The 20,842-nt window shown below is 44.7% G+C and overlaps 1 protein-coding gene across 1 annotated transcript in view; it reads right to left on the bottom strand.

Moving 5' to 3' along the window:
- IGSF5 (immunoglobulin superfamily member 5) overlaps positions 1-19,731 on the bottom strand; it is a 133,111-nt gene extending 113,380 nt beyond the window's left edge. Inside the window, exon 1 of the mRNA XM_056560906.1 lies at positions 19,400-19,731. Coding sequence (XP_056416881.1) covers positions 19,400-19,429 — 30 coding nt within the window. The 5' untranslated portion in view covers positions 19,430-19,731. The remainder of the gene's footprint in view (positions 1-19,399) is intronic.
- Between the last annotated feature and the right edge of the window lie 1,111 nt (positions 19,732-20,842).

The following is a 20,842-nucleotide window of genomic DNA, read 5'->3' as shown; positions in this document are numbered from 1 at the left end:
CCACCCCTCACATTATATTTACAGTATATCCCATAAGTGACTCCACCCCTCACCTTATATACAGTATATCCCATAAGTGAGTCCACCCCTCACATTATATACAGTATCTCCTATAAGTGACTCCACCCCTCACATTATATACGGTATCTCCCATAAGTGAGTCCACCCCTCACATTATATATACAGTATATCCCATAAGTGAGTCCACCCCTCACATTATATATACAGTATATCCCATAAGTGAGTCCACCCCTCACATTATATATACAGTATCTCCCATAAGTGAGTCCACCCCTCACATTATATATACAGTATATCCCATAAGTGACTCCATCCCTCACATTATATATACAGTATATCCCATAAGTGAGTCCACCCCTCACATTATATATACAGTATATCCCATAAGTGACTCCACCCCTCACATTATATATACAGTATATCCCATAAGGGAGTCCACCCCTCACATTATATATACCGTATCTCCCATAAGTGAGTCCACCCTCACATTATATATACAGTATATCCCATAAGTGACTCCACCCCTCACATTATATATACAGTATATCCCATAAGTGAGTCCACCCCTCACTTTATATATACAGTATCTCCTATAAGTGAGTCCACCCCTCACATTATATATACAGTATCTCCCATAAGTGACTCCACCCCACATTATATATACAGTATCTCCCATAAGTGAGTCCACTCCTCACATTATATATACAGTATATCCCATAAGTGACTCCACCCCACATTATATATACAGTATCTCCCATAAGTGAGTCCACCCCTCGCATCATATACAGTATCTCCCATAAGTGACTCCACCCCACATTATATATACAGTATCTCCCATAAGTGAGTCCACTCCTCACATTATATATACAGTATCTCCCATAAGTGAGTCCACCCCTCGCATCATATACAGTATCTCCCATAAGTGAGTCCACCCCTCACATTATATACAGTATTTCCCATAAGTGACTCCACCCCTCACTTTATATATACAGTATCTCCCATAAGTGAGTCCACCCACTCACATTATATACAGTATTTCCCATAAGTGAGTCCACCCTCACATTATATACAGTATCTCCCATATGTGAGTCCACCCCTATCATTATGTATACAGTATCTCCCATAAGGGAGTCCACCCCTCACATTATATACAGTATCTCCCATAAGTGGGTACACCTCTCGCATTATATACAGTATCTCCCATAAGTGAGTCCACCCCTCACATTATATATACAGTATCTCCCATAAGTGAGTCCACCCACTCACATTATATACAGTATCTCCCATAAGTGAGTCCACCCCTCACATTATATACAGTATCTCCCATAAGTGAGTCCACCCCTCGCATTATATACAGTATCTCCCATAAGTGAGTCCACCCCTCGCATTATATATACAGTATATCCCATAAGTGAGTCCACCCCTTGCATTATATACAGTATCTCCCATAAGTGAGTCCACCCCTCACATTATATGTACAGTATCTCCCATAAGTGAGTCCACCCCTTGCATTATATACAGTATCTCCCATAAGTGAGCCCACCCCTCACATTATATACAGTATCTCTTAGCACTTGCTGCATTGTAAGGGAGACGCTACCCAGAAGGTTCCTGCAAATCAAAAGTTAAACCGCTGCAGTCTATTGACAAGAATCTTAAAGAGACAGCGCACTCAAGTGATGGCGCACTCAAATCCTCTTAAAGCGATAGTGCACTCCAATCTTCCTAAAGTGACAGCGCCCTCAAATCTCCTTAAAGTGACAGCGCACTCAAATCATCTTGTTACGCCTAGCGCTCCGGGTCCCCGCTCCTCCCCGGAGCGCTCACGGCGTCTTTCTCCCTGCAGCGCCCCGGTCAGTCCCGCTGACCGGGAGCGCTGCACTGTCTTGGCCGTTGGGGATGCGATTCGCACAGCGGGACGCGCCCGCTCGCGAATCGCATCCCAGGTCACTTACCCGTCCCGGTCCCCTGCTGTCATGTGCTGGCGCGCGCGGCTCCGCTCTCTAGGGCGCGCGCGCGCCAGCTCTCTGAGACTTAAAGGGCCAGTGCACCAATGATTGGTGCCTGGCCCAATTAGCTTAATTGGCTTCCACCTGCTCCCTGCCTTTATCTGACCTCCTCCCATGCACTCCCTCGCCGGATCTTGTTGCCTTGTGCCAGTGAAAGCGTTTAGTGTGTCCAAAGCCTGTGTACCTGAACTTCTGCTACCCATCCTGACTACGAACCTTGCCGCCTGCCCCCGACCTTCTGCTACGTCTGACCTTGCCTCTGCCTAGTCCTTCTGTCCCACGCCTTCTCAGCAGTCAGCGAGGTAGAGCCGTTGCTAGTGGATACGACCTGGTTGCTACTGCCGCAGCAAGACCATCCCGCTTTGCGGCGGGCTCTGGTGAATACCAGTAGCCTCTTAGAACCGGTCCACTAGCACGGTCCACGCCAATCCCTCGCTGACACAGAGGATCCACTACCTGGAAGCCGAATCGTGACAGTAGATCCGGCCATGGATCCCGCTGAGGTGCCGCTGCCAAGTCTCGCTGATCTTCCCACGGTGGTTGCTCAGCAATCGCAGCAGATTGCCCAACAAGGACAGCAGCTGTCGCAGTTGACCGCCATGTTACAGCAACTTCTGCCTCTGCTACAGCAGCAACCATCTCCTCCGCCAGCTCCTGCACCTCCTCTGCAGCGAGTGGCCGCTCCTAACCTCCGCTTGTCCCTGCCGGACAAATTTGATGGGGACTCTAAACTCTGCCGTGGATTTTTGTCTCAGTGTTCCCTGCATATGGAGATGTTGTCGGACTTGTTTCCTTCAGAACGGTCTAAGGTGGCGTTCGTAGTAAGCCTTCTTTCAGGAAAGGCCTTGTCTTGGGCCACACCGCTCTGGGACCGCAATGATCCTGCCACAGCCACAGTCCAGGCCTTCTTCGCTGAACTCCGGAGTGTCTTCGAGGAGCCAGCCCGAGCTTCTTCTGCCGAGACTGCCCTGTTGAACCTGGTCCAGGGTAATTCTTCAGTGGGCGAGTACGCCATACAATTTCGTACTCTTGCCTCCGAGTTATCATGGAATAACGAGGCTCTCTGCGCGACCTTTAAAAAAGGCCTATCCAGTCGCATCAAGGATGTGCTGGCCGCACGAGAGATTCCTGCCAATCTGCAAGAACTCATCCATCTAGCTACCCGCATTGACATGCGTTTTTCTGAGCGACACCAAGAGCTCCGCCAGGAAAAAGACTTAGATCTCTGGGCACCTCTCCCACAGTATCCGTTGCAATCTACGCCTGGGCCTCCCGCCGAGGAGGCCATGCAAGTGGATAAGTCTCGCCTGACCCAGGAAGAGAGGAATCGCCGTAGGGAAGAAAATCTCTGTCTTTACTGTGCCAGTACCGAGCATTTCTTGGTGGATTGCCCTATCCGTCCTCCACGCCTGGGAAACGCACTCACGCACCCAGCTCACGTGGGTGTGGCGTCTCTTGGTTCCAAGTCTGCTCCTCCACGTCTCACGGTACCCGTGCGGATTTCTTCTTCAGCCAACTCCTCCCTCTCAGCCGTGGCCTGCTTGGACTCCGGTGCCTCTGGAAATTTTATTTTGGAGTCGTTTGTTAATAAATTCAGCATCCCGGTGACCCGTCTCGTCAAGCCGCTCTACATTTCCGCGGTCAACGGAGCCAGATTGGACTGCACCGTGCGTTACCGCACAGAGCCCCTCCTCATGTCTATTGGACCCCACCTTGAGAGGATTGAGTTCTTCATTCTCCCCAACTGTACCTCTGAGGTCCTCCTCGGTCTGCCTTGGCTCCGGCTTCATTCCCCCACCATTGATTGGACCACCGGGGAGATCAGGAACTGGGACTCTGCCTGCCAAAGGAAGTGCCTCCCCCCCCCTCCCAGTCCCGTCAGGCAAGCCTCTGTGCCTCCCCATGGCCCCGTCCTGGTGTCACACTGCCCCGTGCCAGGCCTCGCCCTCTGCCCTCCCTCCCCATTCCCACTCCTGCTGTACTGCCTGCCGTTGAGGAAACCCTCCATTCTTTCCCGGTGTCCTCATCCCAGGGGAGGCAGTTACCGGACAAAGAGAAGGGGAGACCTAAGGGGGGGGTACTGTTACGCCTAGCGCTCCGGGTCCCCGCTCCTCCCCGGAGCGCTCACGGCGTCTTTCTCCCTGCAGCGCCCGGGTCAGTCCCGCTGACCGGGAGCGCTGCACTGTCTTGGCCGTTGGGGATGCGATTCGCACAGCGGGACGCGCCCGCTCGCGAATCGCATCCCAGGTCACTTACCCGTCCCGGTCCCCTGCTGTCATGTGCTGGCGCGCGCGGCTCCGCTCTCTAGGGCGCGCGCGTGCCAGCTCTCTGAGACTTAAAGGGCCAGTGCACCAATGATTGGTGCCTGGCCCAATTAGCTTAATTGGCTTCCACCTGCTCCCTGCCTTTATCTGACCTCCTCCCATGCACTCCCTCGCCGGATCTTGTTGCCTTGTGCCAGTGAAAGCGTTTAGTGTGTCCAAAGCCTGTGTACCTGAACTTCTGCTACCCATCCTGACTACGAACCTTGCCGCCTGCCCCCGACCTTCTGCTACGTCTGACCTTGCCTCTGCCTAGTCCTTCTGTCCCACGCCTTCTCAGCAGTCAGCGAGGTAGAGCCGTTGCTAGTGGATACGACCTGGTTGCTACTGCCGCAGCAAGACCATCCCGCTTTGCGGCGGGCTCTGGTGAATACCAGTAGCCTCTTAGAACCGGTCCACTAGCACGGTCCACGCCAATCCCTCGCTGACACAGAGGATCCACTACCTGGAAGCCGAATCGTGACACATCTTAAAGTGACAGCGCACTCAAGGAGATCGATAACATATCAGCTCTCCAGATCAACTCGGCGAAAGTGCTCCTCCATCACCAGCAGCAAGAACATCTGCTACTCCAGCGGTAGGGGTCCTCCGGTCCCGCTTACAGTCCATGTCAATCATGTGGGTGCCCCAGCAACAGCACCAGTATTTCTGAGGAATCCTGTCCTTCCTACCTACAGCGGAGACCCCTTCACCCTGAGGGATTTCAAGGAGAATAGTCAGGGTTTGTTTGTCTTTTACTCTCTCCCTCCTAATCAACAGGTACCACTGCTCACAGGACAACTACAAGGACCAGCACTTGAGGAAGTCCACACCTGGCCTGCCTCAGAGAAGGCGGCGGTAGAACAGATCTTTGAGGGGTTATATCAGGTATTTGAGTCACACTCACTGTCGGAGATATGCCTCCAGTTGTACGAGAAGCGACAGAAACCAGGTGAGACTCTGAGAGCCTATGCAGTAGCTTTACAAAATGCCCTAGAGACTGTTCAAAAGCTAGATGGTATCACCCCCAATCAGGGTAACAAAGCATTGATGGACAGGTTTATTGATGGGGCTCATAATACATGGGACAAAGCTCAGTTGAGGATGTTAGAGGTACAAAACCCCAAATTGTCCTTCTCTGCTTTTAAAAGACTAGCTATTCAGGTTATAGAGCCCGGGACTGAGTCTAAAGAGAGTTATGCCCCTATGCCAGAACCCCTGGGTGTGGCAGCCGGCCCCATACCACAACCACCACCGGCTCCGGCCCCAGTGTCCGATACCCTACCAGCCTCCACAGCCTCAGAATTTTTGAGTGTCAAAAAGGATATTGAACAATTGACTCAGGCTATGAAGGAACTTGCCAGTCAGGCTGCTCAGGCCAACCGTGAACCGCCCCTACCTAAGAGACCTGTATCTGTTCCTGCCCCTCATCAAGTTAACCCCCACCATAATCCATCCCCAGGGACTCAAAGGCCCTTTTGTACCTATTGCAACAAATCGGGATATTGGAAGGTACAATGTTGGGATACTATATGTCACCCCCTGCCCCTATGTAAAAGTCATTGTAGAAGGTATCCCTTTGGAAGTGCTAATAGATACGGGGTCACAAGTGTCCACTATATCTAAAGGCATGTTTTACAAGTACTGGAATGCTAATTTGTTATGTGAACCTGACAGTGTTGATGTCAAGGTAGTGGCAGGTAATGGGAAACCAATACCCAGCCATGGATATTGGGAGCACTCTATTCAAGTGGGAAAACATATGCTTAAGGGACAGGGAGTGAGTGTGCAGAATTCATGTTTGGGATGATTATCATGTAACATTGTTTTACTGACATAGTAGATTCCTTGCATGCCTCTCTCCCCTACATGTCCCCCTCAGGCCAGTGGGCTGCGCAGCACCACTTAAAGATTCTCCAAGTGGAGCAGAAGTTTGCCAATCGATGAGAAGAAGTTGGCAAAGTACGGATTCAAGACATCAGGTTGGTGACTTTACAACCTAACACTGGGACAATCCTGTGGTGGCGTGCACGTCTCGGAGTGAGAAACAAGGACTATCAAGCCCTGTTAGAGCCTATACAGTTGGAAGATCATCCACTTGTTCGAGCAGCAAGGAGTCTAGTCACAGTTATTAATGGGAAAGTTCCAGTCCGGCTAGTCAATCTGTCAAGTGTGGCTACCATCTTACCAAAGTACACTCCAGTGGCCCAGTTGTATCTTCTAGAACCAAGTGACATTTTATCAGTACACAAAGTGGCTCGACAGTGAGCAGCTCAAGTGACTCCAGGTCCCCCCGAACCCTGGTTGGCGCAACTTCAAGTGGGAGAGGAAACCACCGAAAAGGATCAAGTCAACAGGGTTGTCAATGTCGCCAGGAGGTACCAAGAAGTCTTCAGTAAACATCCTACAGACTTTGGACATACGTCCATGATCCAGCATGGGATTTTGACAGGCGATAGCCCACCTATCAAAGAGAGACACCGTCTGGTCACACCAGGCATGTACCAAACTGTCAAGAAGATGTTAGTCGACATGAAGGACGTAGATGTCAACCAGGAAAGTCAGAGTCCCTGGGCAGCGCCCCTTGTCCTGGTAAAAAAGAAGGATGGGACCATCCATTTCTGTGTCGACTATTGGAAACTGAAGGATATTACCCATAAGGATGCTTATCCTCTTCCAAGAATCGAGGAATCACTCACCATTCTTGGGTCGGCAGCATACTTCTCCACCTTGGACTTAACCAGTGGGCATTAGCAAGTTCCATGCAAGAGAAAACGCAACACAATTCTTTAAGATTTTATAATGCTTCTTTAGTAATTTCGAGTTGAACTCTCACGAGAATGAATTGCTTATTTAATGTGGTGGATGGTGCACGGTAGGGATACTTGAAAAAGGAGGAGGAGCCTCCAAAACGTCGTGAAAGTGTCGGCGCAAGCTTCACCTGTTCCCCTTCGTAAGAGGAAGGAGTATGAGCCAAAAGGAACCCGTAATGGGATGAAGGAATCCTGAAGCTTTTCCTAGTGTCTAGCGCGTCCGGTAGTTTTGTGCACCTGGGTGATTATCAACTTTTTTGACATATTTTCTATTGTCATTTTTTGATACTAAGAAATTACTAAAGAAGCATTATAAAATCTTAAAGAATTGTGTTGCGTTTTCTCTTGCATGGAACTGTATATGATTCAGTGAGTTATGAGTCCTCACTCGAAAGCGCTCAAGACTTACCCAGTGTGAATAGGTGGCAACACATTTTTCATTTATGGGGCATTAGCAAGTGCCTATGGTTGTGGAAGACCGAGAGAAGACAGCCTTCGTGACACCCATGGGATTGTTTGAGTTCAAGAGTATGCTGTTCGGGCTGTGCAATGCCTCTGCTACTTTCCAGCGGCTGATGGAGCGATGCTTGGGCCACTTAAACTTAAGTTCTACCAGGAGCACCTTGGTCGTCTGTTGGACGTATTCCAAGTGTTGATAAACATGGATTGAAGATCAAGCCATCCAAGTGCCATCTGCTTAAACTTCAGGTATACTACCTAGGTCATGTTGTCAGCGCTGAGGGAGTCCAACCTAATCCCGACAAGGTAGAAATTGTTAAGAACTGGCCTACCCCACGCACAGTGAAAGATGTCCGGAGCTTCCTGGGATTTGCCGTCGCTTCATTCCTCACTTCACCCAGATTGCAGAACCCCTCACATCCCTCTTGCGGGGTACAGCGAAGGAGAACTACAGTGGGAAGCTACCTGTGGACTGGAACAAAGAGCACGAGACAGCCTTCCAAGCCCTGAAACACCTGTGGACAGAACCACCCCTCCTGGCGTATTCAGACTACACTCAGCTGTTTTGGCTGTACACCGATGCCCGCTTTGAATGTTTGGGGGCGGTCCTATCCCAAGTCCAGGGACAATGGACTATATATATAATGTGAGATACTATATATATATAATGTGAGGGGTGGCTACACTTATGGGAGATACTGTATATATAATGTGAGGGGTGGACTCACTTATGGGAGGTACTGTATATATAATGTGAGGGGTGGACTCACTTATGGGATATACTGTATATATAATGTGAGGGGTGGACTCACTTATGAGAAATTCTGTATATAATGTGAGGGGTGGACTCACTTATGGGAGATACTATATATATAATGTGAGGGGTGGACTTACTTATGGGAGATACTGTATATATAATGTGAGGGGTGGAGTCACTTATGGGAGATACTGTATATATAATGTGAGGGGTGGACTCACTTATGGGAGATACTATATATATAATGTGAGGGGTGGACTTACTTATGGGAGATACTATATATATAATGTGAGGGTGGACTCACTTATGGGAGATACTGTATATATAATGTGAGGGGTGGACTCACTTATGGGAGATACTGTATATATAATGTGAGGGGTGGAGTCACTTATGGGAGATACTGTATATATAATGTGAGGGGTGGACTCACTTATGGGAAATACTGTATATATAATGTGAGGGGTGAACTCACTTATGGGAGATACTGTATATATAATGTGAGGGTGGACTCACTTATGGGATATACTGTATATATAATGTGAGGGGTGGACTCACTTATGGTATATACTGTATATATAATGTGAGGGGTGGACTCACTTATGGTATATACTGTATATATAATGTGAGGGGTGGACTCTCTTATGGGATATACTGTATATAACGTGAGGGGTGGAGTCACTTATGGGATATACTGTATAAATAATGTGAGGGGTGGACTCACTTATGGGAGATACTGTATAAATAATGTGAGGGGTGGACTCTCTTATGGGATATACTGTATATATAATGTGAGGGGTGGAGTCACTTATGGGATATACTGTATAAATAATGTGAGGGGTGGACTCACTTATGGGAGATACTGTATATATAATGTGAGGGGTGGAGACACTTATGGGAGATACTGTATATAATGTGAGGGGTGGACTCACTTATGGGAGATACTGTATATATAATGTGAGGGGTGGAGACACTTATGGGAGATACTGTATATAATGCGAGGGGTGGACTCACTTATGGGATATACTGTATATACATCCATGAGGTGTATACGGCATATAAGGTAAAATAGATTATCTTAGGACTCTTTCATACCTCAAAAGCTTTGTCAACACCCAAGTAGAGAAATTGCATTACATTTGATGCTGAGAAATTCAGAAACCTTCCTTCTTACATTACGGGCTTAATCCAGTGGCGTAATGTGCGGCTGGTATTTCCCGCTTAAGTATCATTCAGGAAGGAAGGAAGGGAGGAGGGGAGGAGGGATGCAACAACCTGAGCCGAGCTCAATGCGCCACTGTAGTATTAACCCCTTAAGGACTCAGCCCATTTTGGCCTTAAGGACTCAGACAATTTTATTTTTACGCTTTCGTTTTTTTCCTCCTCCCCTTCAAAAAATCATAACTCTTTTGTATTTTCATCCACAGACTAGTATGAGGGCTTGTTTTTTGCGTGACCAGTTGTCCGTTGTAATGCCTCACTCACTTTACCATAAAATGTATGGCGTGACCAAAAAAATACTATTTGTGTGGGGAAATTAAAAAGAAAACCACAATTTTGCAAATTTTGGAAGGTTTTGTTTTCACGCCGTACAATTTATGGTAAAAATTACATGTGTTTTTTATTCTCTGGGTCAATATGATTTAAATGATACCCATGATTATACACTTTTCTATTACTGTTGCGCTTAAAAAAAATCGCAAACTTTTTAACCAAATTAGTACGTTTAAAATCCCCCTATTTTGAAGACCTATAACTTTTTCATTTTTCCGTATAAGCGGTGGTATGAGGGCTCATTTTTTGCGCCGTGATTCTACTTTTTATTAATACCATATTTGCTTATACAAAACTTTTATTACATTTTTTATTAATTTTTTTGGGAATAAAATGTTATCAAAAAGCAGCTATGTTTGACTTTTTTTTTTACGTTCACGCCGTTCACCGTACGGGATCATTTACATTTTATTTTAATAGTACAGATATTTACGCACGCGGCGATACCAAATATGTATATAAAATAAATTTTTTTACACTTTTTGGTGGTAAAATAGGGAAAATGGGACAATTTAAGTTTTTATTGGGGAGGGAGTTTTTCACATTTTTTTACTTTTATTTTTACACTCTTATAGTCCCCATAGGGGACTATTTATAGCAACCATTCGATTGCTAATCCTGTTCAGTGCTATGTATAGGACACAGCACTGATCAGGGTTATCGGTCATCTTCTGCTCTGGTCTGCGGGAAGGCAGATCAGAGAAGAAGACTCCCGGAAGACAGCGGAGGCCGGTGAGGGGACCTCCGTCTGCCGTGCAGGATGATCGGATCGCCGTGGCAGCGCTGCGGGCGATCCGATCATCCTGTTAAGTGATCGCAATGCTGCAGATGCCGTGATCTGAATTGATCACGGCATCTGAGGGGTTAATGGAGGACATCCGGCGGATCGCGGGTGTCCGCCATTACCGGCGGGTCCCTAGCTGCGATCCACAGCCGGGACCTGCGGCGCATGATGCCGGCATCGCTCCGATGCCCGTGGTTATGCTCAGGACGTAAATGTACGTCCTGGTGCGTTAAGTACCACATCACCATGACGTACATTTACGTCATGCGCCGTTAAGGGGTTAAAAGAGTCATAACGTGGTCCAGACATGTCAAAAGTTTCATCGTACCAAATCTTACTCCTGAGAACTTGTGCTATAAGATGGTGAAGCACTCACATTGCTCTTCACTACCCGCCTGTCAATCAAATCTGATTATTTTACTGAATAAGTCAATGGAGTGAAAGAGTCAGATCTGGTGTCTGGCTGGGGAGTGAAGCACACGACCTTCACTGTCTTATAATCACAATTATCTTATGACCAAGACCCGGCTGGATCTAAACTTATGTAATGTTTGGACGTGTGAGCGGTAACCAGAGCTCAAGTCCAACAGGAACGCATGGGAACTGAGTTCCTGCCCTTTTTCAAAGCAGGAACACTGTTCCCATTATCAGGAGTCCTGCAGGAGCAGCCCTTGAGTGGGTGAGTTCCCACCCTTTTTTTTTTCACAGGACATGATCAATGGCGCTGTCTGGCTGGGTGGCTGAAGCATTGCCGGATAGTAAAATGTGGTTTCATATGGTGCCACCCGGCATTTTCCTGGCACAGTTGGTAATTAACTTATTGGAGCCGGTGTTGGTATAAGCACTATAACAGATATTAAAAAGCCGGTACTTTTATGTTGGCAGTAATGGCAGCCCCAGAATACGGGGTCACCATCCACTGCCCCTGACCATCAGCTGTTATCTGGGGTGACATAATGCCGCTGGCACCGCGATCCCCCACACAAAACCTCCGTCTTCCCTTTCCCGCCCATTCCAGGAAGAGACATGTGAGCGACATTGGAAGTGATAGTCTGCTCCGCCTGAGCATTTTCCTTTCCTGAAGGGCAGAAAGCTCAGCTACCATACGTCTAGGTGGGCTGTGTGACTTTAGTGCATGCGCGAAATTCATGTGGAACTAGCGTTACCCGGTTTTTCCTTCCTAATCCTTGTCCTTGTTGTGGAGGAAAATCAACAGAGGAAGCTTTTGACTTCATATCCCGTCCTCATTTATTGTTGTCATATCCCAACCCCATATCCTGACTTATCCCGACCTCCTATCTCAACCTCCTATCCTGTCCTCCTATCTCATCCTCCTATCCCGACCTCCTATCTCATCCTCCTATCCCGTCCTCCTATCTCATCCTCCTACCTCGACCTCCTATCCAGACCTCCTATCCCATCCTCCTATCTCGACCTCCTATCTCGACCTCCTATCCCGACCTCCTATCTTGTCCTCCTATTCCGACCTCCTATCTTGACCTCCTTTTCTGTCCTCCTATCCCGACCTCCGATCCCGACCTCCTGCAGGAGCCAGATGATGCGCTAAAGGGCACGAAACATATGTCGCCTATCCTGTGAAAGCACCCGCTAACATGTAACCTTATGTCAAAGACTGAATAAAGCACAGATGAAATACTTGGTGAGTGCTGCCTACTTAATTTTTCTTCATTGTGGAATAGTTGGACATCTTACAACTTACAGGCTTCATTGCACCTCGAACCCAGTGCTGCTACAGCATACCCGACTCCAAAAGGGGCCATCGCCACTACTACAGTGATAAATTGTTTATGGGAGTGCCAGTTCTTTCTCATTAACTAATTTACAAATCTAATTATAAACTAAGGGGTTGTGAGCGCTTCTAGGTGAGTATGAATGAATGAATTGATATTACCATTAGTTTCTATATTGATATAGAGACAATACAGCTGTTCTTACCTTGTAGATGTAAATTCTGATGAGGATGTAAAAGCCTGTATTAGGCGGCTGAATTGAGTCCTGATTATTCTAAATGGTTGTATCCAATCATATAGGTAGTGGCTGGATGTGGATAATTGGCGATACTTTGTATCTTGTATCCTCCGTATGAGTACCGGCTTTGATCTTCCAGACCTGCTTCTAAAGGTGGAATTGCGCTAGGAGACGCCCCGGCCGGCGGCGTCTACTACCAGCATGTGCAAGTGTGGGATAGGAAAAAAATAAAAATAAAAAACCGGGATGAGGCCTTTCGGCAATGTGGGTGATGTCTCTCCAGGTACCTGCGAGTGTCAGAGTGCTGACGCGTTTCGGAAGTGTCGACTTCCTTTCTCAAAGACATTGGCTATTGGTTTCCGGTCTCCATTTATTCCCATATCCCCATCAGGTCCGCATCAAGGTGATTACTAATTCCAACAAGGTAATTGGTGATTAGTTGTTCGGGCGTAAAAACTGAAGTGTCCGTTATTGTTTTAGTGTAACGTCCGTATAGGTTCGGGGTTTATTGATGATAGATTCAATTGTCAAGTTATTAGTAATACTGATGGAATAATCCGGTTTGCCTGAATATATAGGTTGTATACGAACATGCAAATAGTTCAAATTCAGTATTGAGCCCCTGTGGGGTCATACTGTCCAGATCAAAGATGCATTTGCTTTCTGACCGCGATAATTGTGCGATGTAATCTCCTCCTCGCCAGTGTTTATGTATCTGTTCTAGTCCACAGAAACTGGATCCCTTAAATGTGTTTTGATGGTGTTCCAGATAATGCTTGGATAAAGGATGACCTGTAAATTTCCGGTCTATATTGTAGATATGCTCCCTTATCCTTTCTTTTAGCATTCTCTTTGTGCGTCCGGCATAAAGCTTGGAGCAGGGGCACTTTATACAATATACAATTCCTTTATTTTTGCAGGTGATTTGTGATCTTATTTTTAAGAGCTCTGAGTGTTGAATGTAGTAATGAGGGGGATTTTTTTTTCCTTTTGTGTATCATATATGGTTTCCATTCTTTTTTCCTTTTCATTTAACAATTCCTTTCTCTCAATCAGGGATACTTCCTTAGCTGTTTTTTCCAAGGATTTCGCACCCATCGCCGTACCCCATTGTTGTAGGTAAAAATTATCCTCATACGTAAAAAAATTGTGTGTAAGGATAAACATAATGCTTTCTCCTATGAACTTAATATGTTGTGGAGACAGATCCGTGTGTTTATCTAAGAAATATTCAGCAGCAGTCCTTCCTTTTTCGTGGTTTATTATAGTGTACAGGGAAGGTTCCTAGGATATAATCCTGCTCCCATTTTATATCTTCCAATATTTGTAATATGTGTTTAGTGTCCTTTAAGTATGCTGGTAGGTGTATAACACTTTTTTGCAGAAAATTATCAATGTATTTTGATAAATTAGCTGTTAGGCAATTTATACCCGATATTATTGGTCTTCCCGGGGGTTGTTTATCGTTTTTATGGATTTTAGGAATCTGATAGAAAGCAGCTAATTGTGGACATTTTATATTGATGTAGTCGGCCTCCTGTATATTTAAAATACCCATATTTATACCTTTTTGTACCAGTTCATTCAGTTCTTTTTGGTAAATAATAGTAGGATTTCGCTTTAATAATTTATAGGTTTTACCATCATTCAGCAGACGCGCTGATTCTTTATGGTAGTCTTCTATATTTAATACTACTACACTACCTCCCTTATCTGCCGGTCTTATAATGATTTCTTTATTGTCTTGGAGGTTTTTAATTGCTGTTCTTTCCTGTTTTGACAGATTATATTTCTGGTATTTCGTGTTTATTTCCAATAGTTTTATATCCCTAGTAACCATATTTTCGAATGTTTTGAAAGCATCAGAGTATTCGTTACTGGGATAGAAAGTGGACTTTTTTCTGAGAGTAGTATAATGCATGGGTTCCACCGGTTTTGTGTTTACAACTGGATTCTTTGTGAAATATTTTTTCAAAGATAGATTTCTCATAAAGCGTTTTAACCCAATGTATGCATCGAACTTATTAAATTTGCTGGTTGGGGCAAATTTAAGTCCTTTTTGGAGTAGTGTGGTTTCCTGATTAGTAAGATTATGTTTGCTTAGATTATAAATCTTCTGATCCTGTATTTCCTTATTGGTATCCTCTGGATTTATTGTTAATTTTGATAATAGTAATGCTTTTTTCTTGGCGAGTTTCCCCCCTCTCTTGCCTCTCTTGTGCCTCTTGGGTCTCGTTTTTGAAAAAAAATCCAGATTAATAGTTTTTTTTCTTATTAGCTGTACATTGTAATCCTTTATTGGTGTTAGAAGAACAAAGAGAGATGGATCCAGCTCGATGCAAATAAATTGATTTTAATCCATAAGACAAGGAGGATACAAGTAACGTGTTTCAAGCGCTGAATGCGCTCTTAGTCAGAGCGCATTCAGCGCTTGAAATGCGTTACTTGTATCCTCCTTGTCTTATGGATTTAAATCAATTTATTTGCATCGAGCTGGATCCATCTATCTTTGTTCTTCTGATTAGCTGGTGCCGTCCAGCACCTGGATCCGTGCTCTGCTGTCCGAGGCGGGGTGAGCTGGTCTTCATCTTATCTGCACTTTATTGGTGTTAGTATTATGTTTATCTTTATAAGTAGTCCTTGGTCTGACCACTTGTTGATTTTCAGAATTTCTTAATCTTGTTACTTATTTAATAAGTTCGATACATACATTGGGTTAAAAGGCTTTAAGAGAAATCTATCTTTGAAAAAATATTTCACAAAGAATCCAGTTGTAAACACAAAACCGGTGGAACCCACGCATTATACTACTCTCAGAAAAAAGTCCACTTTCTATCCCAGTAACGAATACTCTGATGCTTTCAAAACATTCGAAAATATGGTTACTAGGGATATAAAACAATTGAAAATAAACACGAAATACCAGAAATATAATCTGTCAAAACAGGAAAGAACAGCAATTAAAAACCTCGAAGACAATAAAGAAATCATTATAAGACCGGCAGATAAGGGAGGTAGTGTAGTAGTATTAAATATAGAAGACTACCATAAAGAATCAGCGCGTCTGCTGAATGATGGTAAAACCTATAAATTATTAAAGCGAAATCCTACTATTATTTACCAAAAAGAACTGAATGAACTGGTACAAAAAGGTATAAATATGGGTATTTTAAATCAACAGGAGGCCGACTACATCAATATAAAATGTCCACAATTAGCGGCTTTCTATCAGATTCCTAAAATCCATAAAAACGATAAACAACCCCCGGGAAGACCAATAATATCGGGTATAAATTGCCTAACAGCTAATTTATCAAAATACGTTGATAATTTTCTGCAAAAAAGTGTTATACACCTACCAGCATACTTAAAGGACACTAAACACATATTACAAATATTGGAAGATATAAAATGGGAGCAGGATTATATCCTAGGAACCTTCCCTGTACACTATAATAAACCACGAAAAAGGAAGGACTGCTGCTGAATATTTCTTAGATAAACACACGGATCTGTCTCCAGAACATATTAAGTTCATAGGAGAAAGCATTATGTTTATCCTTACACACAATTTTTTTACGTATGAGGATAATTTTTACCTACAACAATGGGGTACGGCGATGGGTGCGTAATTCGCACCTAGTTATTCGAACCTTTATATGGGACATTGGGAAAAAGAAGTTATTTTTAAGAAAGAAACCCTCGCTCCAGGTCTTTTACTATGGAAACGCTTTATAGATGATATTGTTTTTATCTGGAAGGGCTCAGAAGAAGCCCTTCAGTCTTGTATCAATGATCTGAATAAAAATGAAGTTTATTAAAATTTTACTCCGGTTTTTAGCAAAACTGAAATACATTTTTTAGATGTAACAATTTTTATAAAGGAAGGAAAACTCTGCACCAATTCTTATTCAAAACCGACTGATAGCAATAGTTTTATTAACATGGACAGCTGCCATTTGCACACCTGGTTAAGTAATATACCTAGGAGCCAGTTTGTTAGGATCAAAAGAAATTGCATGGAGCCGCAGGATTATGAGGAGGAAGCAAGGAAACTACAAACAAGATTTGAAAGAAAGGGGTACGACAAAAAATCCTTGGAAAAAACAGCTAAGGAAGTATCCCTGATTGAGAGAAAGGAATTGTTAAATGAAAAGGAAAAAAGAATGGAAACCATAGATGATACACAAAAGGAAATAAAAATCCCCCTCATTACTACATTCAACACTCAGAGCTTCCTATTCAAGAAAATAATCAATAAATACTGGGACATCTTACGGAGCGATAAAACTATAGGAAATAAAATAGCACCATTCCCATCATTCATTTTCAGGAAGTCATCAAATTTGGGAAATAAAGTGGCTCCTACAGTGATAAATCCAAAAGACGCATGCATGCCTTTTTTCCATAAACCCGTTTTTTTTACCCGTGCAAAGGATACAAAGGTTGTATCATCACAAAAGAAAGAAATGCAACCACAGAAATAAAAAGTGGAAATGGAGAAATAATAAAAATAAGATCACATATCACCTGCAAAAATAAAGGAATTGTATATTGTATAAAGTGCCCCTGCTCCAAGCTTTATGTCGGACGCACAAAGAGAATGCTAAAAGAAAGGATAAGGGAGCATATCTACAATATAGACCGGAAATATACAGGTCATCCTTTATCCAAGCATTATCTGGAACACCATCAAAACACATTTAAGGGATCCAGTTTCTGTGGACTAGAACAGATACATAAACACTGGCGAGGAGGAGATTACATGGCACAATTATCGCGGTCAGAAAGCAAATGGATCTTTGATCTGGATAGTATGACCCCACAGGGGCTCAATACTGAATTTGAACTATTTGCATTTCTTCAATAAATATTTACATGTTCGTATACAACCTATATATTCAGGCAAACCAGATTATTCCATCAGTATTACTAATAACTTGACAATTGAATCTATCATCAATAAACCCCGAACCTATGCGGACGTTACACTAAAACAATAACGGACACTTCAGTTTTTACGCCCGTACAACTAATCACCAATTACCTTGTTGGAATTAGCAATCACCGTGATGCGGACCTGATGGGGATATGGGAATAAATGGAGACTGGAAACCAATGGCCAATGTCTTTGAGAAAGGAAGTCGACACTTCCGAAACGCGTCAGACACTCTGACACTCGCAGGTACCTGGAGAGACGTCACCCACATTGCCGAAAGGCCTCATCCCGGTTTTTTATTTTTATTTTTTTCCTATCCCACACTTGCACATGCTGGTAGTAGACGCCGCCGGCCGGGGCGTCTCCTAGCGCAATTCCACCTTTAGAAGCAGGTCTGGAAGATCAAAGCCGGTACTCATACGGAGGATACAAGATACAAAGTATCGCCAATTATCCACATCCAGCCACTACCTATATGATTGGATACAACCATTTAGAATAATCAGGACTCAATTCAGCCGCCTAATACAGGCTTTTACATCCACATCAGAATTTACATCTACAAGGTAAGAACAGCTGTATTGTCTCTATATCAATATAGAAACTAATGGTAATATCAATTCATTCATTCATACTCACCTAGAAGCGCTCACAAACCCTTAGTTTATATTTAGCTTTCAAATCAATTTGATGGTATATCAGAGAGCCATCTAGGGTTGTACTTTAGCAGCTACAATAATCCATAAGCGCCGGTGTTGAAGACAAATAAACACATAATTTACGAATCTGTTTAACTTTCTGGCACCAGTTGATTAAAAAAAAATAATAATTATTTCTACCGGAGTACCCCTTTAAGAAAATCAGGGCCACTGACGCACATTTTTGTAGCATCATGCAAATTTAGTGGTTATGTCACCTCTTTGTGGTTGCACCTATACCTACCAACACCCATGGCCAGTAGTTTTTTTGAGGAAAAGTTGGTAGCCCTACATCCAAGTGCTGCCAGCCTAAATAATTGTATTTTCCACATTACATATGTATTTTCTTGTATTTTTCGGCTATTATATGCATACACTCAGTTTTCCAGCGTTCAAGGGGTTAAAGGGGTATTCCGGCAAAAACATCCTTTGGGGATAGGTGTCTGATCGCGGGGGGCCCGCTGCTGAGACCCCCTGGGCACCCGCATTCTATGCGGCGAATGTGTCTTTAGTTTCGGAAACCTCCGGGTGGACGGGACTGGGGACGTGACATCACGCCAAGCCCCCTCCATTCATGTCTATGGGAGGGGGCGTGACGGCCGTCACGCCCCCTCCCATAGACATGAATGGAGGGGGCGTGGTGTGACGTCTCGTCCCCAGTCCCGGAAACCTGGAGTTTTCCGAAACTGGAGATGCAGCACCCGCATAGAAGGCGGGTGCTACAGGGAGATCACGGGGGGTCTCAGCAGCGGGCCCCCCACGATCAGACACCTTAGTCACAGCAAGAGATTCCTTGTCCCAACTCCACTCCTCTCTAGCCTGGGAAGAGGTGGTTTCAATTTTCTCTCTTGTGAGTCAGTCTAGCCCAGGTCAGAACCAGGAGAGCATGTTAGTTATGCGTGGTTTCCAGGTACCGTATTGCATACCGTACCTAGTGTAGAGGTCCGAGTAACTACGCTCAGGTAGGGTCCCCCAGGTGGGACAGCCCCTAGTCGCCTCTCCTCTACTCTAATTCTGTACTGTTTATACATGTATATATTTAATAATAATGTATATTTAATATAATGTATAGTACTTACCTCGGTTGGCATCGCAGGACCTTCGCTCATGTGACCATGTTGATATCCTCTCTGGTATGTTGGAGGTCCTTGGGTCACATGTTACCCATAATCCTTTGTAATGGTGATTGACATCAGTATAGGACCAATTAGCTCTAGTCCAGCCCCTGCCCATATAAGGGGGCTGTAGTCAATTATCGCTCTCTTGGGTTGCTGCTCTCGTGGATGCCGGACTAGCAGGATGGATCTGCGCAACTTGCAAAGACACGCTAGGCCTGAAAACCTACAGGCCTCAGTTGAACTAAAACCGTGAGTTCTAAACTACCCCCGCTAAAGCTATCGTGACTACTGGACCGAAACTAAATCCCCTAAATCCAGAGGAACAGCGCTTAATACCTCAAAGACTCTAAATTGCTAAAGTCCCAAACTTTGTCAATCTCCAAGGAAGCAATTGTATGCATAGAGACTGTTCCGTTTATGAAGCTTGCATAAAATCTTCACTAAAAGTTAAACCTGTTTCAGAAAACTCTCTGGTTGTGGACATTCTATTATTATCTACCTCCCTATCACTCTTGGGAAGGGTGGCAGTAGGACAAGCATTACTGAGGAGCCCTCACCCTGGCGTCACGAATAGCAAGGGTTAACAAGCACCCTTTAGTCACCGCACAGCTACACCCCCAGATACCCTACTCCCCCAGGCTATCACATAGGCAAAACTCCTCCCACACCAGATTGAGGAGGCTGAGGGCTCAGATTACATGAGGAGCTGAGAGTAGGGAGCCTAAGGGTCTCTTTACACGGCAAAATTTCCTCTTGTGGAATTCTGCCTCAAATTAAAGCCCATCGACTTCTATGGGATTCCGCACTCCCTTTCACACTTCTGAATTTCCGCTTTCGGAATATACAGATTCCGATCCTTTGGGGATACTTTACGGAAACTGACCTGTGATGCAAGTGACTGCCTTGATATCATTGGACAACCCTATGGCAGGAGCGGGATAAAAGATAACTCTTCGCCTGTACTCTGGATATACAGTATATTTTATGCCATGATAAATACACAGTTTTGGAAATTTTTGAATAGTGGCCAAAGAATAATTTTGGGCTAACTGAATTGATACTGTAATGACTTAATATACACTTACTTTTGTGGAGAATATTTTGATTACCCAGATAAAGGCTTATTGTTAAAGGGGTACTCTCAAACTGTTCCGAATGCTGGAGCCGGCAGCTCGTGACATCATAGCCCCTCCCCATCATAACGTCACGCCCCACCCCCTCAATGCAAGTCTATGGGAGGGGGCGTGACAGCCGTCACGCCCCCTCCCATAGACTTGCATTGAGGGGACGGGGCGTGACATCATGAGAGGGCGGAGCTATGATGTCACGAGCTCCCGGCGCCGGCTCCAGCATTCGGAACAGTTTGTTCCAAACGTTGAGCAGTGGAGTACCCCTTTAAGCAAA

This window comes from Hyla sarda, chromosome 2, assembly GCF_029499605.1.
Source record: "Hyla sarda isolate aHylSar1 chromosome 2, aHylSar1.hap1, whole genome shotgun sequence".
NCBI lineage: Eukaryota > Metazoa > Chordata > Amphibia > Anura > Hylidae > Hyla > Hyla sarda.
The sequence above is the reverse complement of the archived record's forward strand: the minus strand, read 5'-3'. Positions and strand labels throughout refer to the sequence as shown.